At 40.1% G+C, this 22,379-nt stretch overlaps 1 protein-coding gene across 1 annotated transcript; it reads right to left on the bottom strand.

Moving 5' to 3' along the window:
- Positions 1–2,748: 2,748 nt before the first annotated feature.
- gdnfa (glial cell derived neurotrophic factor a) lies at positions 2,749–8,265 on the bottom strand. Its single transcript, XM_010783661.1, has 3 exons — positions 7,816–8,265; positions 6,624–6,854; positions 2,749–3,883 (listed from the first exon to the last, which is right to left on the bottom strand). The coding sequence occupies exons 2-3, from the start codon at positions 6,826–6,828 to the stop codon at positions 3,318–3,320; spliced, it is 771 nt and encodes a 256-aa protein (XP_010781963.1). The 5' UTR covers positions 6,829–6,854; positions 7,816–8,265; the 3' UTR covers positions 2,749–3,317.
- Positions 8,266–22,379: the final 14,114 nt, after the last annotated feature.

Raw genomic sequence — 22,379 nt, 5'->3', positions numbered from 1 at the left:
TACAGAATATGTCCATGCTAGTTTTTGTGCACAGGTAGATGACTCAGTAATAAGACAAATAAAACACATCCATTTCGTTTTTTAGCTTACTACTTCTGTCACATGCTCGGTGAAATAAACTCTTGGTTATTTACACATCCAAACTTTATGGGGCAAAATATCCCTCCTGTTTCTGGCTACATGGTTATTGTTAGTCCCATATTCTCTACTAACTCATCATGGAAATGTGTGTCTCGTTAGCTGAAACAAAACATTAAAGTCGTGGGACTTTTGAAAACAAAACATAGAGCTGAAAGATGCCAAAACGCTCCGCTGCAGAGTTGTGTGATAATTCTCTAAGTTTGTCATAAGCCACCTTATATGTACACAAGGTCATTCCAGTCATTGTTCATATACAATTATTGATAACAGCTTAAATGATTAGATCAAAGCAATGAAAAGACAAGCCATATTGCAAACCAAAGCGCTGTCAACGGCACAAAAACTGAATGTTATTTAGAGGGCCGAAATATTTGGAAATTAAGTTGTTAGACTTGCAACTTGGTATTACAAGGCTTAAGACTTGACTTGGACATATTAAGCTCTTGTAGTACCTCAGCTATACATTATATATACACCTCAAGCCCCTGCTCAATGACTCAATGTTTGTACTGATGCCATCTTGTCATCAGCATTTACAGATTTTCTTTGCGCAGTGGAAACATTCTCCAGCGCCTTGATTTACAGCTCAGCAGTGCATTACAGATAGCTTTTGTTTACTGTTCGACCCTGGGCTAGTGTTCAGGAATGTATGCCCCACTATAGAGGCCATATCTCAAACATCCCCTCAATCTCCATTTAACCCAAATTTTCCTCCTCAATTTTACATGATGGTTGCGTAAACACACCAGAGTCACATTTTTACCATCTGGCACCGGTGCAGTATTGTACATGGCAAAATACCAGAAGACACATACATTTAATAGAAACAAGTTTAATTCTGTAAAAAGTTATAAAATGAATATTGTACAAAAATAAAGTTTGCAGAGAGCTTTGGTTCTGTAACACAAAACAAGTGAGACGACATGACACAGAGGTGATGACACAATAAGGAGCGATGAGAAGTCCAATTACTTCGTCTAATATTAACACTAAGGATTTATTTGGGCCTTTCTCTTTTGCTTGTTTACCTTTGCATCTAAACCACAGGACTTCTCATCAAGGAACAGTTGAACAAACAATCATGGAGATGAGCTAGTGGTCACAGTTTACACACTTTAACGTATAGTAGCGTAGAGTAGCGAGGCACTCTGAGGCTTCTGGGAAGTCTCCTAACTGCATATTCTCATCTGGAAAGGCTTATGCACAAATCAGTTGTTAAAGGGGAAGATGATCCAATTGATGAGGTATGCTGTGATAAAAGCTAGAGTTGCTTTCCCCTCTCTGTGTAGTGTTTGGCCTAAATTCAGCTTGATGCAGTGGATTTGTTCTGTGTGCAGGGGGATTACACAGTAAAGCTGGCTTGCTTGCTGCTGGGTGGGCACAGATACCTTGGTCCCTAATCCGTGCTACCATCAAGACCTACACGAGGGCACTCTTTGTTCCACTTAAAACGATCCCCTTGCGGGGTCTCAATAGGCATAGCAACATGCTTTTAAAGAGCCTCTTCTATCCTGGATGTATATTTGTGTATAGTTTGGGAATAAACCTGGCTGAACAAGTCATTACATGTAGAAAGCATGTGTTGAGCTTACCCATCTACTTTGCTCTGTAATTCCAAAACATATTCTTTTGTCCAAATGTCTAGTCTTAGAGATATTTACATCAGTTGTGTGATGACAGCTACAGCAGTTAGATCTTCCTTAAACTGCCTTCACCAATATTTCTTTGCCCACAGGGATATTTGGTTAAGACTCGTGTTAGAGGATCACTTCCAAATCCCTTTTCAGGGAGTAAGACCTGTCTGTCAGAGGCGAGACAGAAACACAAGCAGTCTTGTGAACTTTAAAGCCTATTGGGACAGTAACCGCTGCAAAGCCTTTGCTCAGACTTGGTGTAAGGCCAGAGTGAGGTTTCGGGTAACGCACGCTGATAGGCAGGCATTCTAGCAGCTTCTGTGACTCAAACTATGGATCCTCAAAGACACCTGCAGGTCCTCAGAGACCACTACTCTCCTTCTACTACTCATTTTAGATTTCAAGTGAAAGATGTTGTGGCTCCCATTTGGACTGAGATTAAATCTCTCCTGGATTATTAATTGGAAAACTACAATGAAAATAAACAGCAGCAAAGAGTAATTTGCTGAGAAACCCATCTGGAGCCCCCCTTGTCTTAGCATAGTCGCATTTGGAAAGTTGAAGTGAAATATCTACCCTGCCGTCTCTCAAAATGCTCCAAAAACAACAGGTCAATTCAGTCCGAAAACATATTATTGGTCCCCTCCTCTGTGTCTCTTTCTACCCTCCCTAAACTGGATAGCTAATTATGATTCTTTGGAGTCATGACTTGAGAGACCCTGGAATCTAAAGCGAATAAGTATTTTTAGGATGTATTTAGCAGTTCTGGATCACCTTTTATAGATTTAGTTTGAAAAAAAGCTCCACTATCCTGGACAAACAAAGCTTTTAAATAAATAAAAAAACAACAACAATTTCTTTTATAAAATGGATTGAAATAAATAACAATAAGTTAATTCCCATCTTAATAAATATACCTCTTACACACACGTGTATATATATATGTATGTATATATATATATATATATATGATTAGATTTTATATAGATGCGTTGCACCAAAAAGTCTTTTCTGAACTCCCATGTGGTATTTTTTCATCCATTGGCTCTGAATGTAAATGTCAACATTCAGACCATGGAGTAGTGATTTAGACTGCAGCTGAATATACTCCTCATATCTCTGTTCATCTGGAGTGCAAGGAGCCAGCTAGGGAATACTGATGTTCCTGGGAAAATGAGATCCACCAGAAAAAAAGCCAGCTTAGTCTTCACTTTTCTTCACTTCCACTTTCTTTAGACAGTACAGTTGGCAAATCTGGAAGTGTAACAGTATTGTTCCTCCCTCAAATTGTTACAGATATTGTACGTTTCTGCAAGTGTATGACCGGAAACTCCAAAGTGGTCAGGAGGGATGATGACTTAGCATGGACTGTTGAATGTAAAGTTGGATTTTCTTTCTGTATTGACTGTCCCATCTTCCTCATGTCACTGAGAGGTGGCCTTATATACTTCCATGTGTCTCCTTCGGAAAATACACTCCACTAGATATCCCATCAGCCCACAAAGACGATCCTTATTTCACTGATTCAGGTCATGCCTGTCATCATACACAGGCACACTTCCTGGCAGAATGCTTCTTCAGTGTGTGATACGCATTATTGTCGTCCAAGAAAGACAAGTCATCATCGAAAGCTATTGGTCGACAGCAGGTGCGAGAGGGCGTGTCCCTGTCCAGCTTCTTGTTGTGTGTGAGGTTTTTGAGGATCTTGTCATAGTTTGTCTCCGCCTCCACACAGGGCCCACTGCAGTACCTGAAGATCAACTCCTCTTTAGTCTGGTATCCTAGCCTCAAGTCTGTCACATTGAGATGGACCTCCTTTAGCAAGCAGCCTCGGGTCTGCACTGATATCCCCTCCCTCTCCCTCCCCTTCTCGCCTCGCCCTCCTTTACCCCCTCGGCTTCCCCCTCGCCCCCGGCCACGCCTCCTGTCGCCATTTCCTCTCTTCTCGCCTCTCAGGCCTCCCGTGTTTGCTGCTCCCCTCTGCTTCTGCTCCCTCCGTCCCTTGGAGCTCTCGCCGGTCTCCGATGATCTCCGGAGTCTGCCAATGGTAGCCTCAATAAAATCCATCACATCATCAAATTGCTCTGGATAGGGACCTGCGATGTCATCTGAAACATACAGGGGGGAAATATTAATTTATTAAGCTGATAATACAAATAATAATGCCATAACTGACATAAACTTTTAGAAATATCACCATAGTATCAATAATCCACTGCTTTCAAAGGCTGTATGAGCATATATACAATTAGACTTCAAATATGCCTTTGGGAAAAATAAAATATGAATCAAACATAATAAAACTAATCGACGAGTATGAAAAACATGCAGATCATTGACTGCTTCCCATTAATTAGAAACTCACATTTTAAATTAACGATTGTCTGCATGCACAGTGCATTTTTCCATCACATTGCAGCCAACACTACTGCACAGTGAGCCAAATAAATAGATAATTATATGTTAGTGTTGATTTTATTACTATTTAAGTGTTAGTTTCTCTCTGCATATTGCAAGTTAATGCAGCTGGAGCAGTTAACCTCGTTATTACCAAGGAACAGGTAGACATTTTTGGAAATAGACACAAAGACTGGAAACGGGGAGACAGTCTAGTGAACGCCAAAATTGAATGTGTGTATTTCACAAATTGCAGAAATCTAGTCTTTTAATTGCACAAATGCAGATACTTATGTAACAGGTAAATGAAATAAATTGATCGGTTCAGCAAACTTGAGACTGAAAAAGACATTCGGGAAGAAAGTAAGGAACACAGGCTGCACAGAAATGCAGAGGAGTTCAAATAAATACTTAGAAATGTGCAGATCAGAAAAGGTGTGTGGTGATTTATGGATAAGTCTGATGCAGAGATGTTCATATGGTGGGGCAGGTGCCCAGCATTGACTCTTTCAAGATGTTTGCGGATAAGTTGACAGATAAAGTTACAGTTGTAAGTTACATTTCGAGAGTAGTTGTAGTAACTTTTTGAAACAATAGGATCAGGCAAGCATGATTTTGCATTAAGAACATGGGCACAGTCCAATTACACCACCAAAACAGAGACGCACTTAGAGATTGTTTTTCAGTCATTTAACTCTTTCATGGATATCATTTTTTGAATGCCAACACTTCAAAGGCCATATAAAAGGATATCATATGCTCTGAGTCATTTAGATGAAGCAGATTGTACTGTAGTCTGCTTGAAACTGAAAACATGCACCAACACAGCTCTCCACCATCTGCTGGCAGAAGTGATGAGGACAGAGTGGAAGTCTTGGACCCTCCTGTGTTACATGTTGATTCTATTATAAAGTAAAGACTCTCCTACTCTAACGCCTGTGGGTCTGGCAACAGTGAACCACATATGAGAATCATGAAGACATATTGCTCCGAAATGTATCAATTGGTCCAACTCTATCTACATTACCTGTGTGTCTGTGTGTGTGTGGGTTGGGGATGTGTGTGAAAAAGACAGGGGACAGGGTGCAATGTCTGGCAGGTGGTGTTGTGGTTAACAGTGCCTCTCTATTGCAGTGTCGCCTATCTCTGTTGTCTTACCTGTTCCTCTGGCAGCACACAGGCTATCTGATCTGCTTGCACTCTACAGCTGATTGGGCCGCCGCTCGCATATCAGGTGAGCCTGGGCCAATCTGTTTAGACACACCTGCCCTTTGATTTAGACACCTCCTATTGTATGTCCGCTGACAGGCGACAGTGTACACCTGCTCACAGACTGGGCCGGTGGCAGCAAACGGAGCGATTAATGGTGCAAATTGTGCCATCATTGGCTGAATACTACAATATCAGTCTCCTCTTACAGCTTCTATCTGCAGATTTTAGCTGTTAAAAGTAAGAGAAACCCCCTTTTTTCTCAGACGTTACACAAAAACTAAAAGATCCATCCTCTCTTGGAGCTACAGTATTGTTTACACTATTAGTGCATGGCTAATGGTCTTGGGTTACAAAGCACATCAGTGATGTCACCACGGCCCAAACAAGAATATGAGGTGGCAGGACAAACATTTGTCCAAATGTTCCATTCCTTATCTAGGTCTTGGCTGCTTCTACTTCTGTGTGAAGATGATACAGTGTCACATTGGTCCAAACAAAATAAATCCCTGCCCACGGTCGCTGTTAAAATGAACATAAACACAGAACTCTCGCTTGATGCTTGAAACTTTCCGGTGTTGTCCAGCCTCTCGGCGGGAAATTCCTGTAACCTGGTACACCCCGTATTTTATAAAACCATGAATTCAGACTTTTGGCGGATGGGTAAAGGTCATGTCATATGTCGCAAAGAGGCAGAGGTGAATATAAACAAAGGAAGAAGGAGAAATGTGGAGAGCGACCTCCGGTATCGGAGCTGCTCACACTCTTATTCATGCTGCTGGCTTGTTTTGACATCAGTGTGATGTAACCCACAGCAGCAATAAAACACAAATTAAGATCTTCCCTCTGATAACCTTCCTGTCTGAGAGCCTTATCAATGTAGGACTCTCCACTCTTGGCTCAACCCACTGAGTATCACTTTACCTGCTGTTTCTCACGTGTAATTAGTGTAAATTACTTGGCAAGCAAATCAACGGTGTCACATTCATGTCTAAATTTCCCTTTAAAAAATCTACAGTATAAGCTATGGGCTGCCTACTATTGCTCTCACAAGTCAACACATGGCTGAAAATGTTAGTTTCCTTTTTAACTATATGATTAAATAGTTAGTTTCATGTTATTTAATGCAAAGATATTTTATGTGACCCCGATGAGAACCAATTATCCATCATTCAAGAGACAATTTCAGTGACTGCACGGCACTGAAGTATTTGTCAGAACATGCTGTGCATAATGTCTTACATTGATCCTCCATGGAGATCTCCTGCAGGTTGTGGTCTTCACGCTGGTACGTTGGCTCGTCGTCCTCCACAGACAGGGATGCAGAATCACTGTAGCTGCTGGAGAAATAAGTCCTCTTGGCTGGCTGAGTGTTTTGGTAGAGAGGCCGTGTAGCAACAGAGCTCAGGAGCAACAAACACGTGGCCAAAACATCCCATAACTTCATCTTAGACTCAGTTCCTATGAAGAAAGCTGCAAAAATAGGAGAGGATATGTTTTTTTAATAGGGAGATAAAACAAAATTGATAATCAGAATCAGAATACCTTTATTCATTAGAAATCACTACTACTACTACTACTACTACTACTACTACTACTACTACTACTACTACTACTTATAAAGGAGTCTAATACAACCACAGTCATCGTGTAGGGCAACTCTTGTTTATAATGAAGTCAGCAAAGAGTTTGAAACAGTGTGGTCAGGCCTACCCTGACTCATTGAGTATTTATAACTTTGTGTCATCATGTCAAGAGGCTTTCATCTTCACATTGTCTGGCTTTGTTGTAAATATCAATATCAGTTGATGGAGTTAACCCACCAAAACAAATGCTTATAAATGAATGAAACAAATATTATGAAGTCAGTAAAATTACTAACTTAATAATATCAAGATATGCAAACAATATAGAAAAAATGTTTTAGGAAAAAAATTGTACGTTAGTGCGTAAAAACCCTGTGTTGTTTTTAAAATGACAAGCATTTGTTATCAACCAGCAGCCATGTAGTCACTACGGACCAATGAGAAATATAAGAGGATATGATCATGTTGTTGTTATCAGGCCAGCTCTTGCTACTTGTAATGAGGCACGGAGGAAGAGCCTCACAAAAATGCGTTGGTTAAAGCACGCACCAAAGCGTGTTGGCAACCATAGCCTAAATAATGGTGTGAGTTGGCCAGATGGCGATCCCCAAAGCTTGCGTGACTCTGTCTAATGGCATGTTGAGTCTGCAGTAAACCTAAACAGCTATGCATAGATAAATACTAGTTTATGCGAAAGTCCTAACAAATGCACAAGTTGCATTTTAATTAGCTATTTCAACGAACATGGGAGTGAAGCGTGTAAACCATGTGCGCACAAACATTCAGGAGATATTACCATATATTTATTTTACAATCTCAAATGATAGAAAATATATTGCTTTACTTACCTTAAATATGGGCCATGCAGACCTGAAACTCGCTTGGCTTTTGTTTTTAAAATCCAAAACAGAAAACGCGACTCATTGAGTGTCCCAAGCCGAATCCACTGCATGGATAGTTCAAAAGCAACAATCCGAAAAATTCCTTACAAGGAGTTCAATTTCGGTTCATGTCTTGATTGAAAAAAAGATGAAATTCCGCACCAGGTGTGTTTTTCATACTCCGATCCGGCGCAGCAACCAAACCATGCGTCTTTCCACACTTTGGAGTCCAAAGGTAGGTGTTGAAGAGAGCGGACCAAATGCCACTGCGCCTTACGGGGTACAGTTGCAGTCGCTGATTAATTGGATGCTACGTTTCCACGTTGGAAATCTGAGAGAGTTCCACCATCTCCGTCTGAAAGGAGTCCAATGAAGACATCAGCGTCTCCAGAGCATAAGCAAGGCGCAAAAGGTGCACAACATCGGTTTCCCACAGAGCAGAAAAGCTCCCGTCTGCTTCTTCATAAAACAATTGAAGCGTCGTTATATCCAAAACTGATTTAAATGTTCATAATCGCCAACATCTGACAATATCTTGACGTAGTAAACAACTCAGATGGGGGTATTGATTCTCCATTTTCTCCGGGTCAGATAGTGTTTGTAGCTCGAAGAGTCACCACGCGCGTCGTCCTCATACTGGACTGAAGGAGGACAGATGTCTGCGCATAACACCGCACCGCGCGCAGAGGGCAGTTTGGAGAGATTTATAGTTAAGTGCGCTCTGACGTTTGGGGCAGTTGGTGTCCGCCCCTCTTTTATATATCCCCGCAAGAGCAAACAGAGGTCCACATATCTCTCCAAACCACCCCGGGAGCCCCGTTTGGAGGAGCGAAGTTTTCAGATGTCTTGGGGATTATGTCACACATCCTGATGTCCTCGGATTAGATTTCAGTATGCGGAATGCGATTTGGAGATGTTCTGTTGCGATGCATGTTTCTAACCTGATCTCCGCGCTCTCTTTGCGCACCGGTGTCCAGTTCCGTCTGATACACATCTCACATTTAAGTGTCCCTCTTCACTTGCTATTTACTAGAACACATTTGTAAATAGGCGAGAGAAGAATTTAGGGCACAGTGGACACTTTGATAGTCATGTTAACCTATATTTATTGGCAATATATTGCACTCCAGATTTATTACATACACATGTATCTCACATACACACCTTGGCGCATCTGGTCATTCAATAAGCATGGCCTGGGGCAACACTGCACAGACCACAAAAGAAGACCTGTAGAAAGGCTAAAATGGCACCTGAGAAAGCCTTTCCATCACCCTTCATGATTTACAAGCTGCACCCTCCTTTCATCTTCCACACAACTGAATTCCACAAGCTACCCAGTCCTTAAAGAATTAAACGTGTTGTGTTCATGTGCCAGAAAAGTCAGACTCCTTCCAACAACTAAACACTTGCTTTTCCAAGAATCTGGTTTTAATTTAACATGTGAACTGCTGCTAAAGATGGCTGTTCAATAAAGGGATAGAAATCCCAGCATTGACACTTTAAATCCACACTGACTTATCTGTTATGCAGTGGTATTAAGGTTCATATTTGTTTGCTCATAGACTCAAGCTTCCTGTCAATACATGCTTTCTTTCAAGCATTTATGTGCGCCCTGCCCATTCTGAGAATACATGGAGCCAATCCTCATTGTATGGATTCCTTTCCGTCATGTTCTCACATGGTTTCTTTGCAAAACCTGACAACTTCTCATGTTTCGTTTGTTATGATACAAAACTCTGAATTCATGTAATTTGTTTTGGTAAATGTATGATACTTTGACCCTGACTTAACTTATTTAATGGAGCAGACTTGTTTTTATGGCAAAAAAGTCCCTGGTATTAGTCACTGCTGACAGTCTCCTGCTATTACTGTCCTGCTGTTACAGGAACATATCCTCTCCAACTTCCAATACCCTTCCAAACTATTTTAATTGGACGACGTAACTAATGTCTTGGAATAGAAATAGTCTGTTTAGTATTTATTACTAGTGTCTCTTTCATGTAATATAAATTCCAATGACCTGGATGTTGTGTTCATGAGCTGTTCTGTCATAGCTGATAGTGAGTCCAGTTCCTGTGATTTAGTTGTTGCAGCAATCCTTCCCATCAACGGTCATAATTCTCTCTGCCCTCCTGCCCTCACTTAAGCATCACACTGGCTCAGGGTTAGTAGCTGCCCCATAACCATTCAACATAAAGCTACAAGTCAAATGGTAAAACAACAACATTTGATTTGGTTCAACAGGAATATGAATGTGTTCTAGGAACAGGCCTGTGCAATGTGTCAATGGGAAAGCCTCCAGGCTCCTATTTACCCTGAACAGGAATAAACAGGTAAAAAAGAATGAATTAAAGGAAATCATACTTAGGTAAACAATGACATGTCAAACACTGAGTCATTTAAAGGCAGATCAGAGCGTTGTTAGAACGCTTCGGCTCTTCAAGTTTAATTCAAGTTTAATTCAATTTTAATTCAATTTTAATTCAATTTGATCACAAAACGTTTATTGAAGAAAGTGAGAAATCGAAATCTCTTTCTTTTCAATTTTAGAACAATTGTGTAATAATATAATTACTTTTATTTATTTTATAGGGTTTTACATGTCTTGTTATTTCTTACTCCTGTGCTTTATCTATCAAACCCTTTATATAATGGCTCATATGTATATCTGAATATGACAATTTGTGATGCATATAAATAACGATAATCTATTGTTACATAGATTAATGAAAAATGTGATAAATCATAATACATAGTAAACCTTATTATACACTTACACATTAATACATTCAGTACATTTTAAAATACAACATCATATTGAATATATTGTATTCCACTAACCTCATAAGTGTGTTTTTTTTGTATCTATGTTAATGTATGTATTAATATTCATGCATGGAAATCAGTTGATGAGAATATCAAAAAGGTTATAAAATTATAGCTGCAACTTACTGACTTGAATTGATAATATTTCAATAAAGAACAACAGTTTTGATACTTTGATAATATATCATATGAATTTTTTATTTGATTATCACACAATAATTATGATTATAACAAGCACATTTAAAACTTCAGCTTGGGCACTCAACATTTTACAGACCAAATGAATAATCATCAAAAATAATCAATATAGAACAAATGCTAGTTTTAGCCTGGCATAATATGTTAACATCGACGAATCAGTGTGCTTTAATCCTGTGACTCCCTTACATTTAATATATTATGACCATTTATTTTGTAGCACAAAATACATTCTAATTGTAATGACTGCAGATTTTCCATATTTATTTTTGACACGTCACTGCATATTGCATCTCCGGCCAGGACATAGCTGTAGATAAGACAGACAGAGGCCATATTGTTTATTGATATCTTGCAGCAGTGTCACGATAGGATCCCTCTGTGACTCTCCTCTGTCTCATACAGATAGAGCTGAGAAGATAATGGTCACTCAAAATAGACCCATCTCACAGAGTTCCTTTATGTGAGAGCGCTGCACAGTCCGGGGGTGACATAAATCCCCTGAGCTGAATACTTGAGTGACTTTAATAAATACAAATTTGTTTGGAGGGGGAACATGAGTAAGCCGAACGAATCACCACCACATGGGGTGTGAGGAAGAGACGCGTCACTCTCGCTGAAGAGCCCTCTTTCATTATTTCTGCCACCGATGGGACAAGCACCTCAATGTTTGATGGCAAGTCGCCAATGAGAAATGATGGGCCATCCACAGAGTTGATTTGAGCACATAACACCATTCAGGCAAACAATCCAGATCAATGCAGCCGTTTCAGCTCAAATGTATAATTGTAAATCATAATTTGAAACATGGTTTGTTATTTTTCTTGGTTTTTTAGTGGCTGGTGTTCTTCTGCGTATGATATCCCTTTTAATTTTAATTTGGTTTGTTTAAATCATCTTTTCTGTTCAACCAGCAACCTGTTCATGGTTATGTTAATGTGTTTCCCGCCTCTTGAGTAAATGAGTTACTGTTGTATATAAAATGCGATAAAAGTGTGACATCTGTTGGCTTGTTTAGCATGTTCCATTCCAACAACACAATGTCTTCTTTCATGAGTAAAATTATGTCATTGCACTATACATGAGTCCCTCAGGAAGAGGATGCAATAAATTGAACTATACTAAAAATCAACTGAAAACAATTCAATTGGAGCATTGTTTTGGTTTGGAGGATTACAAATGTGTGTTTGTCAGATCACCAAGATCCTAGGGGTACAACTTCATCTGTGTTTTCCCCGGAAAGTTGTGGATAAAAAAATCTAGTTTTATTCAAAGTAGTTGCCTCATGAAGACATGTTTTTCCCATAGACTGTACAAGATGTTTCCTTAAGGTGTTACAGGAAATATAATTATATTTAAAAAGCAACAACTTCATCTTGTAAAATGTTTGAATTAAAGTTGAACATTTTGTAGTGTTCAGCATAACACCCAAAATCCATCACACATCCATTACAAGCTATAATCTTAAAGGGGCCCTATTATGCTTTTTGGGGGTTTCCCCTTCCTGTAGTGTGTTGTATAGCCTACTATATGATTTTGTGCATGTTAAAGTTTTGGTCTGCAAAGGCTAAAATCCCCAAATCCAGGACAGAGGGAGTTTCTCTCCCACACCCTCCCCCTGGCTTCCTCCATTGGACTCCTTTGTTGACATATGTTACACAATGACATCACAATGTAACACTTGTGCTTCTATTGGCTAGCGCTCCAACCCTTTGTACATTAGGCTAAGTGGCGGGAAATCTCTAAGCTGTTGACCAATCACGACAGAGCCAGCCAGCTAACCAATCCGAGCAGACAGGGCTCTGGTTTCAGACAGAGGGTGAAAAGAGGTGCTGCAGCACAGGCAGTATGAGAAAAAACATATATGACACTATAGAGGCACAAAATACAAATATGAACCTGAAGATGAGCATAATATGTCCTCTTTCATTTATTTAAGGGCAGTAGCAATGCATACAATTATAAAGATGTTCCTTTCATTATCTCCAGCAGCCCAAACACCACAGTGCTTTTGGCTGAAAGGCGGATCATGACAGTGGCCTCTCACTGTGTATTCTGCATGAAGTTGTGTGCAGGAGTAACGGTTGTCTGCCAGAGTGAGCTCAGCTGTCAGCAGGCACTGAGCCCTGAATCACCCTTGGCACAGAGATGCAGAGACAGAGAGCAGGTAGTCAGGGCAGATCCAGAAGCATTCTCATAGCCTTCAGCTGATCCATTAGGACATGCTACAATTCAGCCGTGGCACACTACCAAATGCTCAGCCATTGTGGCACTCAGAGCAGTATTCCCATCTGCCTCAGTCATTGCTCAAACATTTTATGAGTATTTGTTGGCATCATTCATGCATAGATTGTATGCATGCAAAAGTATTTGCTAGCATGTGTGTGTGTGACTGTGCGTGTGAGAGAGTGTGTGTAAATGAGATCACTTGGTACTATCAAAGTGCAGTCAGGACTATGACACTGTTATAAATAGAAGAGAGGAAGTAAGGAAGGTTAAATCTCTGAGACACAGATACTAAATGTGTAGAGAGGGGAGCCATTTGAAAACCCACATTCACTTTTAGACTTATTTCACATATAAATATTTACATTATGTACATTTTTGGTGCTCTCCTGCTATACAGTGTAAAAGGTAGACCAAGGTAGTCACAGTATTTAATTATTTTGTCAACTATATAGTCCGATTGTAAAAGTTGAAAGCTGTTTTCCTCTTTTAGGGTGCTTTATGAATGCCTGTCATCATGGCAGAAACCTATAGCTGCACTGCTGTGTGAACAGCTTATTACTGGTCAAGGGTGAATTATCACCCCATGCACAAATGGGAATCCAGTAAGCTCTCTCCCACGGACCAGTTACTTCATTGGGCCATGATGAAAGCGATGAATTCAAGGCCCTTTGAGTGGAGGAGTGCACAGAGAAAGTTATTGATTTACACTTTTATGATGCTGCTCCTGTTTTTTTATTTTACTCTTCACCAATACAAAGAAAATATTTTGGCATTATCCTGCCTTAGTGTAAAGGGCTGGACAGGTGCGATACAAAGATGAATCTGAGATGCACTTGAGACATCTTGGCAACTGCCCAAGCTCTGAAAACCTCCAGGCGCTCCTGTGTTCAGCTGTCTGCATGACAAAAGATTGATTGAAATAAGAAATTTCAGAGCGGGTTTTGTATGTATTATGTATTGTATGGTGGGGCATAGGTCCAATCCTACACACACTACACCTAGAAAGGGTGGCCTGTGGTTAGGCTGATAGAGTTGATCAGCTCTATAAAGCAGAAACAGATCACTTTTACCCCTTTGCGTTTCCATTTGGTCTTTTTTTTCTTTTTTTTGAGCCACTAGTAACACTGAACACACTATATGTTTTTTTAACAAAATGTGGAATCCGAGATGTAAATAAGATATTTCAGTTGTTCTTGTTCATATTGCATTACAAGTCTGCCTAATGTTAATTTACAAAGCAAGAAAAAATGTGCCTTCTCCCTAAATCGGGCTCTTTTGCCATGGAGAGTTTCCACAGTAAACGTTACTCTGTTTGTTCCACTAACAGAGCATAGTTTGTATTTTTCTTGAGTTGCTTCTTAACAAAATGCTCACTAATAGGCAGTAATGCAGTAACTGAATTTCATCCTAAAAGCAGTGGGGACGGGGCTTGTAGGGAGCAAATTGAAATGCCTATGGTCTCATTAATCTGAAGCTATTACAACCTGCAATCAACATGTAGTTCATAATGGTATGTTAAAGCAAAGATGTTGTCTATTGCCGTGTTGACCTCAGCTCTCAATCATCCCTCACTGCCTGGCCTCGGCCGCCTGTAATCCTGACCGCTGATATCTACCTGGCATGACTTTGACCTCTGACTTTCGGCAGCTGTCAGTGGCGGCCCTCTTCGAGGAGGGGACATGTGGGATATGAGCGCTCCTCCCCAAGGTGGCACAGTGTCAGACTCTATGCTGGCTTTACGGTTTTTAGCATTCAAAGAGTATCCGCCAGGGCCTCCTCCTACTGTGTTACTACACAAACAGGGCTGGCTAAGTGCTGATCACAACCTCTAGGCAAAGATGAAACGCTCCCTCGGGGGAAGGGAGACGATTAAGTTGCTTGATGTCCGTTTGCTTTCTCATATCTGTATCGGTTTACAGATTTGAACTGAGCTATTTTGATTATAACCTCTAGCCTGCTCGCTGCACAGCTCTGCTAAAAGTGTGGTGCATGAAGCTGGGTCTTGCCTTTCACAAAGCTTCCCTGTGCCCGACGTAACAAGGTCGCACTAATTGGAGAAGGAAGTGTTGAGGATGTCTTTGGGAAGGAGCCGCAGGGTTAGAGACAGACAGCAGAGAGAGTCAGATCCTGTTTCTGCTCTGGTTCCCTGTTTTAATCCAGTCTGGTATGTGTTGAGATCAGAGCAGGTCCCTTTCACTGCAGCCATCCGGTGACTGTGCAGTGGGACATGCCCCACAAGTCCCCATTTCCTCAACTGCTGCAAATGTGTTATAGAAAGCACTAGAAGGCATTCTGTCACAGGCTCGTCCCCGGATCCAAGTTCACTGAAAGGAACTTAAAAATGCAGGGACCCCACAAGAGAAACAGTCCCACAGTCCATCTTAGGTCCTAACCCCTAGGAAACATGGCACTGGACAGCTGTGTCTTTCCCTTGATGTATTTATGTCAGCCGCTTACATAAATACACTGTGACACACATACACGTTCACACTCATACACATGGGCCTGTGTGTAAATGTGCACACTCACACAGGCGCAGATACACACACTGACACACACAAATGCATAGAGTGACACACACACTCAGGCATAAACACACGTATCATGCTCCCTGTCAGTAATACCCAGAGGATATTATGTCTCTCTCAGCAGACTGGACGGTTGATCAGAGCAGCGTGACCACATGGTCACTTTGATGTAAATCACGCAGTGGAGTCACCTTGAAAAGAGCTTGAATTATAAAAATGAGAAAGAAATCCTGCTCACAGATTAATCATCTGATTAACTTGTTCAATCACAGGAGAGAGAATAGGTTTCTTTGTCCATTTTTTTCATTATTTTTTTGAATATTTCACGGTTCTTAGCATTAATATATTAATGTTCATGAGAATACGTGGTAGATTGGTACGAGGGCCACTTATTACAAGATTTTATTACTTTCAAAATGTCGGTCATTGAAGGAAAGGCTCTATTTTAGTTACGTCTCCAACAGATGAGAACATTATTTAATACCTGTGTTCAGGATGTGTTTACCTTAGCATAAAGATCAGCACAACCTCACTTACACTACTAAGGTGCACGGAGAAAGGAAGTCTAAGAAAAAAATAAAAATAAAAAAGCTCCAGTAGCAATGTATAAAGATTAATTTATTGTGAGATCAACCCAATATTTTCACAGATTCAGGTCAAAATGATAAAGTAACACAATACATACCAACACTTAGGCACATTTAAGAATTCTGCATTGGTCAGTTTAGTATTCTAATACTCCTAACTCATTGCAATCTGGGTTATATCTGGTCATGCACTGCCCTAATGTAAACTCTGTCTGTTAAATGGAGTGACTTATTTTCTGAAGGCTGAATTTATCCTCCCGTGTTGTACAAGTCACACATTCACACCCCAATAGTGCAATCTGACTACACACACATGCACACCTCCATGGGTAGAACATGGCCCTCTCACTGTTAGGGTTAGAAGTTCAGATTTTTACTGGGGCCACCCATGTCAATATGTATAAACTCCTGGTCCTGCCAGGCGGTCCAAATCCATTAAGGACAGATGTGGACGGAAGGGAGGTGAACTTTTCCATCCCTGAGAAATATGACTCATGATAATGCTAAACAGGATGTGGCATTTCCCGGTGCGCCGTATTTCACTTCAATTAAATTACCCTTCTAACACTTAACAGTTTTAAGTATGCCGAGCCTTAGCACATATTGTTATCCACTCATGAGTCAAATGTGGCGTCAACCTTGAACTTTGTTTCATGAATAGCACACAACAAGAGGCTTACAATAACAAACAGTGTGGAGCTTACAAAGAGACAATTGGAAGTAATACCACGATAATCTAATCAGTTCACTGGGAGTAGAGGTTATGGGAAAGTTGCTGTGTTAATGTACTTCCAAGGTCAACACAATTAGGGATTGCTTCTAGTTGTATACATTGATCCTTGGATCCTAGATTAAATCAGCTATAATGTGTTATCAGATGTGAACTAATTGAACTCTTTATTGTAACATTGGTGGATGTTGTATCTAATTAAAAAGAGAGTAAACATGTTGTTTGACTCCAAGCTAAATCCATTTAATACCTTGATGTAGAAATCTAAGTGTGAACTGCTGATAAAGAGCACACAATTAGGAAATAATTATGCATGTTATCATGCCAGTACATGGAGGTCAGCTTTATTTGTTAATCACTAAGGTGTGTCATTCAGGGTGGAGAGACAATGTAAAATTATTTTCATTCGTTGTTTTGAGTCTACCTGATAGCCGAAGTATCTGAAATTCACTTGAGTTCATAGGTCAAGGTCCAGGTGTCAGATGTTGACTTGCTCTTGGCATACTTTTATCTAACCTTTAATAGAATAAAAACAGTATGTAAACTTTGAAAAGAAGAAAAAATAANTGTTCAAATAATGTTCCTATAAGGTTTAAGGTTAAATAAGACATAACGTTTTAACTGCAACATTCAGAGGATGTTATTAAGGCCTGAGATGACAAAGACACATTAAATATTTTCTTTATAAAACGTTCCTTTAATGTGATACGTTAACAAAGGTGGAACGTTTTGCCTGCAACATTCTAAGGATGTGTTTTGGACGTTGGTCAGCTTTATTTGTTAATCACTAAGGTGTTAAGCTTCAAGGACAAGAATCATGTGTACACAACAAGGCAGTGAGTCCGTCCAGGTGTCAGATGTTGACTTGCTCTTGGCATACTTTTATCTAACCTTTAATAGAATAAAAACAGTATGTAAACTTTGAAAAGAAGAAAAAATAACCGGTTTTAAAAAACACATTTTGATTTAAATTGTGGGATTTTAATCAAGAAATCTAATCTAAATCCAAATGATGATAGCTCTGGGAGGTTTGCAAGACAACATATGAACTTTATCACGCCTGTAACAAGATAATCTGGCCTCATATCAGACATCTCTCCCATTCCAAGACACTTTATCAGTTTAAGCCCGAGTCTGAAAACAGTACAGCTGTCTCTCTGACCTGTGACAGGCGATCTCACTGCAGGTTAGGATGCTGCGTCGGTTCATGTTACTAACAATTGGCATGTGCGAGTTTGTGTGTAGAATCACCAGCAACACCGTTGACGCAGTGAGACAGCTGAGAACACGAGGGATGAACGACAGCCTCACAAATGGATGTGACACATAGATAGATATATGGCTGTATGGGCAGACAGACAGGTGATAGATGGATAGATATCCAGGCGGATCCATATAAATATACTTTAGATATCAAAGTGGTTGCTACAATATTGTAGACTGTATAGCATCGATACTGAACCAGCTTTGTCCAGGGGCCACTTTTGCAGAATTACAGTTAATAACACTCCTCCTTGGTCATTTTTACTTTTAGATTTGAGCTCTATTCATCTATTTTATCTTTTTCGATGCACTCTGGCATCATATCTATAGTTAAAATACAAAGAATATACCCAATTTGACCTAATTGCTTGTCAATGTGGATTAGAAAAATGGTCAGCAAGCCACCCAGCAACCTATATGATACTCTACTTTCAGCCCGAGGCTAGATTTTGCCCACTGCTGTACAGCATTAAATAAAATACAGTGATATAAAAGGTTGCAAAAACATTCAATTCCTGTATGGCAAGTTCAGAGTTTCACCTTCAGTGTTGAATAAAAGGTCAGCAGTAGGGTCAATTATCCAACTCTTTGTGAGGCTCAACACACTCATGCATTCCTTTAGAACTGTTTTTCTGCTCTTTAAAATATACTGTTTTCACCAGGGGGACAAGGGCGCGGGGGGCAAAGCTTTGGAAAGGGACGAATATCCGATTCCCGATACATTTCTTTTGAGAACAGAAGAACCTTCGTACCTGTCGCAAGTGTAAAACAGAGAGGTGTCAAAAGTGAAACGCGATCGGCATATCTGACAAAGGGGAAACTGCTGTGAGGGATCAGTTCAGAGAGAGAAAGACCCACGTCCCCACAGCAGATGGGCGCTTTATCGTTATGGCCGGAGGGGGTGAGAGCCATATAAGAGAGACGCGAGACCACAAAAAAGGCTGGAGACACGGCTGGACTGTGACACATGTCCCACAGTGGAGGGGGATTTTACTCACCTTGCCTTTGGTGTGTCATCATGTTACAGGTCCTGTCATGAGCCTCCAATCTGTCCGCCTGGGCTGTATTGTTCTGTACTGCATGTGGACAAGGTAATAAAAGAGAATAGATAATGAAAAAGAGAGTAGGCTAGGCAGTGGGAGTGAGCCACATTTTGGCCCTTTGTTGGTGCTGTAGCTTTTTTTTGAACAGTACTAAAGTGAGGGATAAAGATGATCAAAGGGGTGTATATGATTGCTCTGGTGGGTGTTGGAGATCATTACGTGGTGAGGCATTGGGAGTTCTTATGTGTCATGGAGGAGGTAAATGATGCGGCAGATAGAGAAGCTTGTCAACAGTAATTCACACTTCTTCGTGCAGATATTGAAAAGATGCACCTGAGGACCGCTCACGGAATACCACACCTGTTTTTTTTTCATACCCTAAATGTCTATCACCATCTGTCTCATTCAAGGTAGCTACACGCAGAAAACTCCCACTTGAATGTCAGATATCGAGACATCTTCAATGACAGCTTTTGTAATGCTTTTACACAATGCAATTGAAAGAGAGAGAAAGGGAGAGTGTTTGTGTGAGGATCTAAAGAGGAAGAGAGTGCCTTAGTGATAACACACCCCAGATGTTCTTAAGCCCAAAATAAACAATAGCTCAAGCCAGTTTTACTGTGTTGAGTCCTATTTACACTGATATAAAGACAAGCCTTCACTTGCACTGGGAAAAAAGTGTGCATCCTCAGAGTTAAACATATCAAACAACTGAGGTGAAACGAGACAAGACAGCCAACCAGATACATTGCACAAACATTTAAACTAGAAACAGAATTTACACATGCTTTACCTTTGAATGTGACCGTACTTTGACGGAGGTATTTATAACATAAACAACCTCTGTAACAAGCAAGGATATACAGGTAACACTTGGAAACATGAGCCACTCAGAAATGACTTGCACAGTCCCAAAGACCTCAACGACAAATACTTTGTAATGGAGCTGTTTGTTTAAAAACGACCGTGCACACACACATGTATTTGTATGTGTGTGTGCACGGTAAAGTGGACCTTGGGGTTCTTTACTGGGAGACTGAGCGAGAGAGCTGTGTGCCAGCCTGCTGGAGGTGCCGCTAGATCAAGAACAGTCCACCCCCAGGTGGTAAAGCTAAGCTTTCAGGGGTGAGGGGTCACAGACACCGGAGTGGTCACACACGTGTCAGAACAGTATTTACAACTGGAGAGGCCCACCTCAGACCACCTACAACTGCTCTTCCACCTCAATACTGTACATCTGCAGGAGGTGCTGTGCTTCAAGATCCACTAGGTGGTAGTAAAGCTCCATATAGCAACATGTCTTATCATGACATCCTGACATAAAATACTTTTATCATCAGTCAGAGACAGTAAATCTGTATAAATCCAAATATGTCCGAAAACGTATCCAATACTTAACACTTTGAGCTGTTGCCTACCTTGGCGACAACTCCATTGAAAAAGAGATTTTGAATCTCAAAGGGATACCCAGCTAGCGGGGAACGTTCTCACAACTTTGGCTAACGTTACCTATTTCCTATCTAATAAGGTTTTAAAGAAACGTTTTAATCTGATGTTCAAAGAACCTTTTTAGGATGTTAATTTTTTCAAATAATGTTCCTATAAGGTTAACTACCTTTAGGATGTATTGGCCTGAGATAACAGAATTATAAAACGTTCCTTTAATGTGATATGTTAACAAAGGTGGAACGTTTTGCCTGCAACATTCTAAGGATGTGTTTTGGACGTTGTTGGGTAACACATTAAATATTTTCTTTATAAAACGTTCCCTCAATGTTACATGATAACAAATGAAGAACATTCTCCAAGCAACATTCTGAAAATGTTTTCAGGATGTTATTGAGGCCTGAGATGACAGAAAGGGTTTTTATAAAATGTTCCTTTAATGTTACATGATAACAAATGAAGAACATTCTCTAAGTAACATTCTGAAAATGTTTTCAGGATGTTATTGAGGCCTGAGATGACAGAAAGGGTTTTTATAAAATGTTCCTTCAATGTTACATGATAACAAATGAAGAACATTCTCCAAGCAACATTCTGAAAATGTTTTCAGGATGTTATTGAGGCCTGAGATGACAGAAAGTGTTTTATAAAATGTTCCTTTAATGTGATATGTTAACAAAGGTGTAACGTTTTGCCTGCAACATTCTAAGGGTGTGTTTTGGACGTTGTTGGTTAACACATTAAAGAGATTCTTTATAAAACGTTCCCTCAATGTTACATGATAAAAAATGAAGAACATTCTCCAAGAAACATTCTGAAAATGTTTTCAGAATGTTATTCTTTTTTTTATAAAACGTTCCTGTTATGGCAAATATTAACACGGTCATGGTCAACGTCAGATTCATTTCTAGAGCTCTTTAAAAAACAAGCTTGTTGCATCTGTTTGAAAAGGATGTTTTAAAAAAAATCTGATGTCACCATAATTTCCTTTTGAAAAAAACAAACAAGCACATAGGCAGATATTGCATGTTTGCGGTGGCATGTGTGAGTTCCCAGCTAGAAATGTTTGTTACCATTCGTTGTTCTAGTAATGTTTTCATCGGGACGTTTTATTTTGGTTCCCAGAATGTTCTTCTGAAAGGTAGGATAATGTTCTCTAAAAACATTCTTAACATTTTTGGTGATAACTTTCTTAAGATGTATGAGCGCATTGAGACAATGAATAGGACGTATAAAAACGAATTTATGCATGCCAATATTCACTCACATGCACTTATAATCACACTAAGGTATCTAGGCCCACAGTATTCATGATATCATATGTGTAAAATATCAGAAAATAATCACAATATAAAGGTTGTGTCTCTCTTATGTAGGTTCTAACTGTTAGATAAGCTATCTGGCCTTGTGTGGTTTGTGAGGGGTGCGTATAAACAGTGTCCGCTGTTTATGCATATTGGATAAAAATCGTTATTGCACCCTTTAGATTTGAGACCGACAGAACGGACCGACTGTCACTGCCCTTCTCTGAAACCCCTGTTAGTGTTTGTATGTGTTTGTTTCTACAGTGTGTCTCTCTCTCTGCCTGCTGGTCTGCTCGACACGGCTGGGACCAATCTCCAATCAACCACACCGGCAACCTGCTCATCAGCCACACTATGAAAGCCTGCAGCCTGCA

Source organism: Notothenia coriiceps, unplaced genomic scaffold (genome assembly GCF_000735185.1).
Source record: "Notothenia coriiceps isolate Sejong01 unplaced genomic scaffold, NC01 NC01_scaffold00025515, whole genome shotgun sequence".
NCBI classification, from domain to species: domain Eukaryota; kingdom Metazoa; phylum Chordata; class Actinopteri; order Perciformes; family Nototheniidae; genus Notothenia; species Notothenia coriiceps.
This window is presented reverse-complemented; position numbering and strand designations above follow the sequence as displayed.

Excerpts from the sequence above, each read along its gene's own strand:
- gdnfa (XM_010783661.1), bottom strand. The coding sequence starts at position 6,828 with ATGAAGTTATGGGATGTTTTGGCCACGTGTTTGTTGCTCCTGAGCTCT. Across the intron at positions 3,884-6,623 it reads GATCTCCATGGAGGATCAAT|ATGACATCGCAGGTCCCTAT; the intron begins GTAAGACATTAT and ends TGTATGTTTCAG.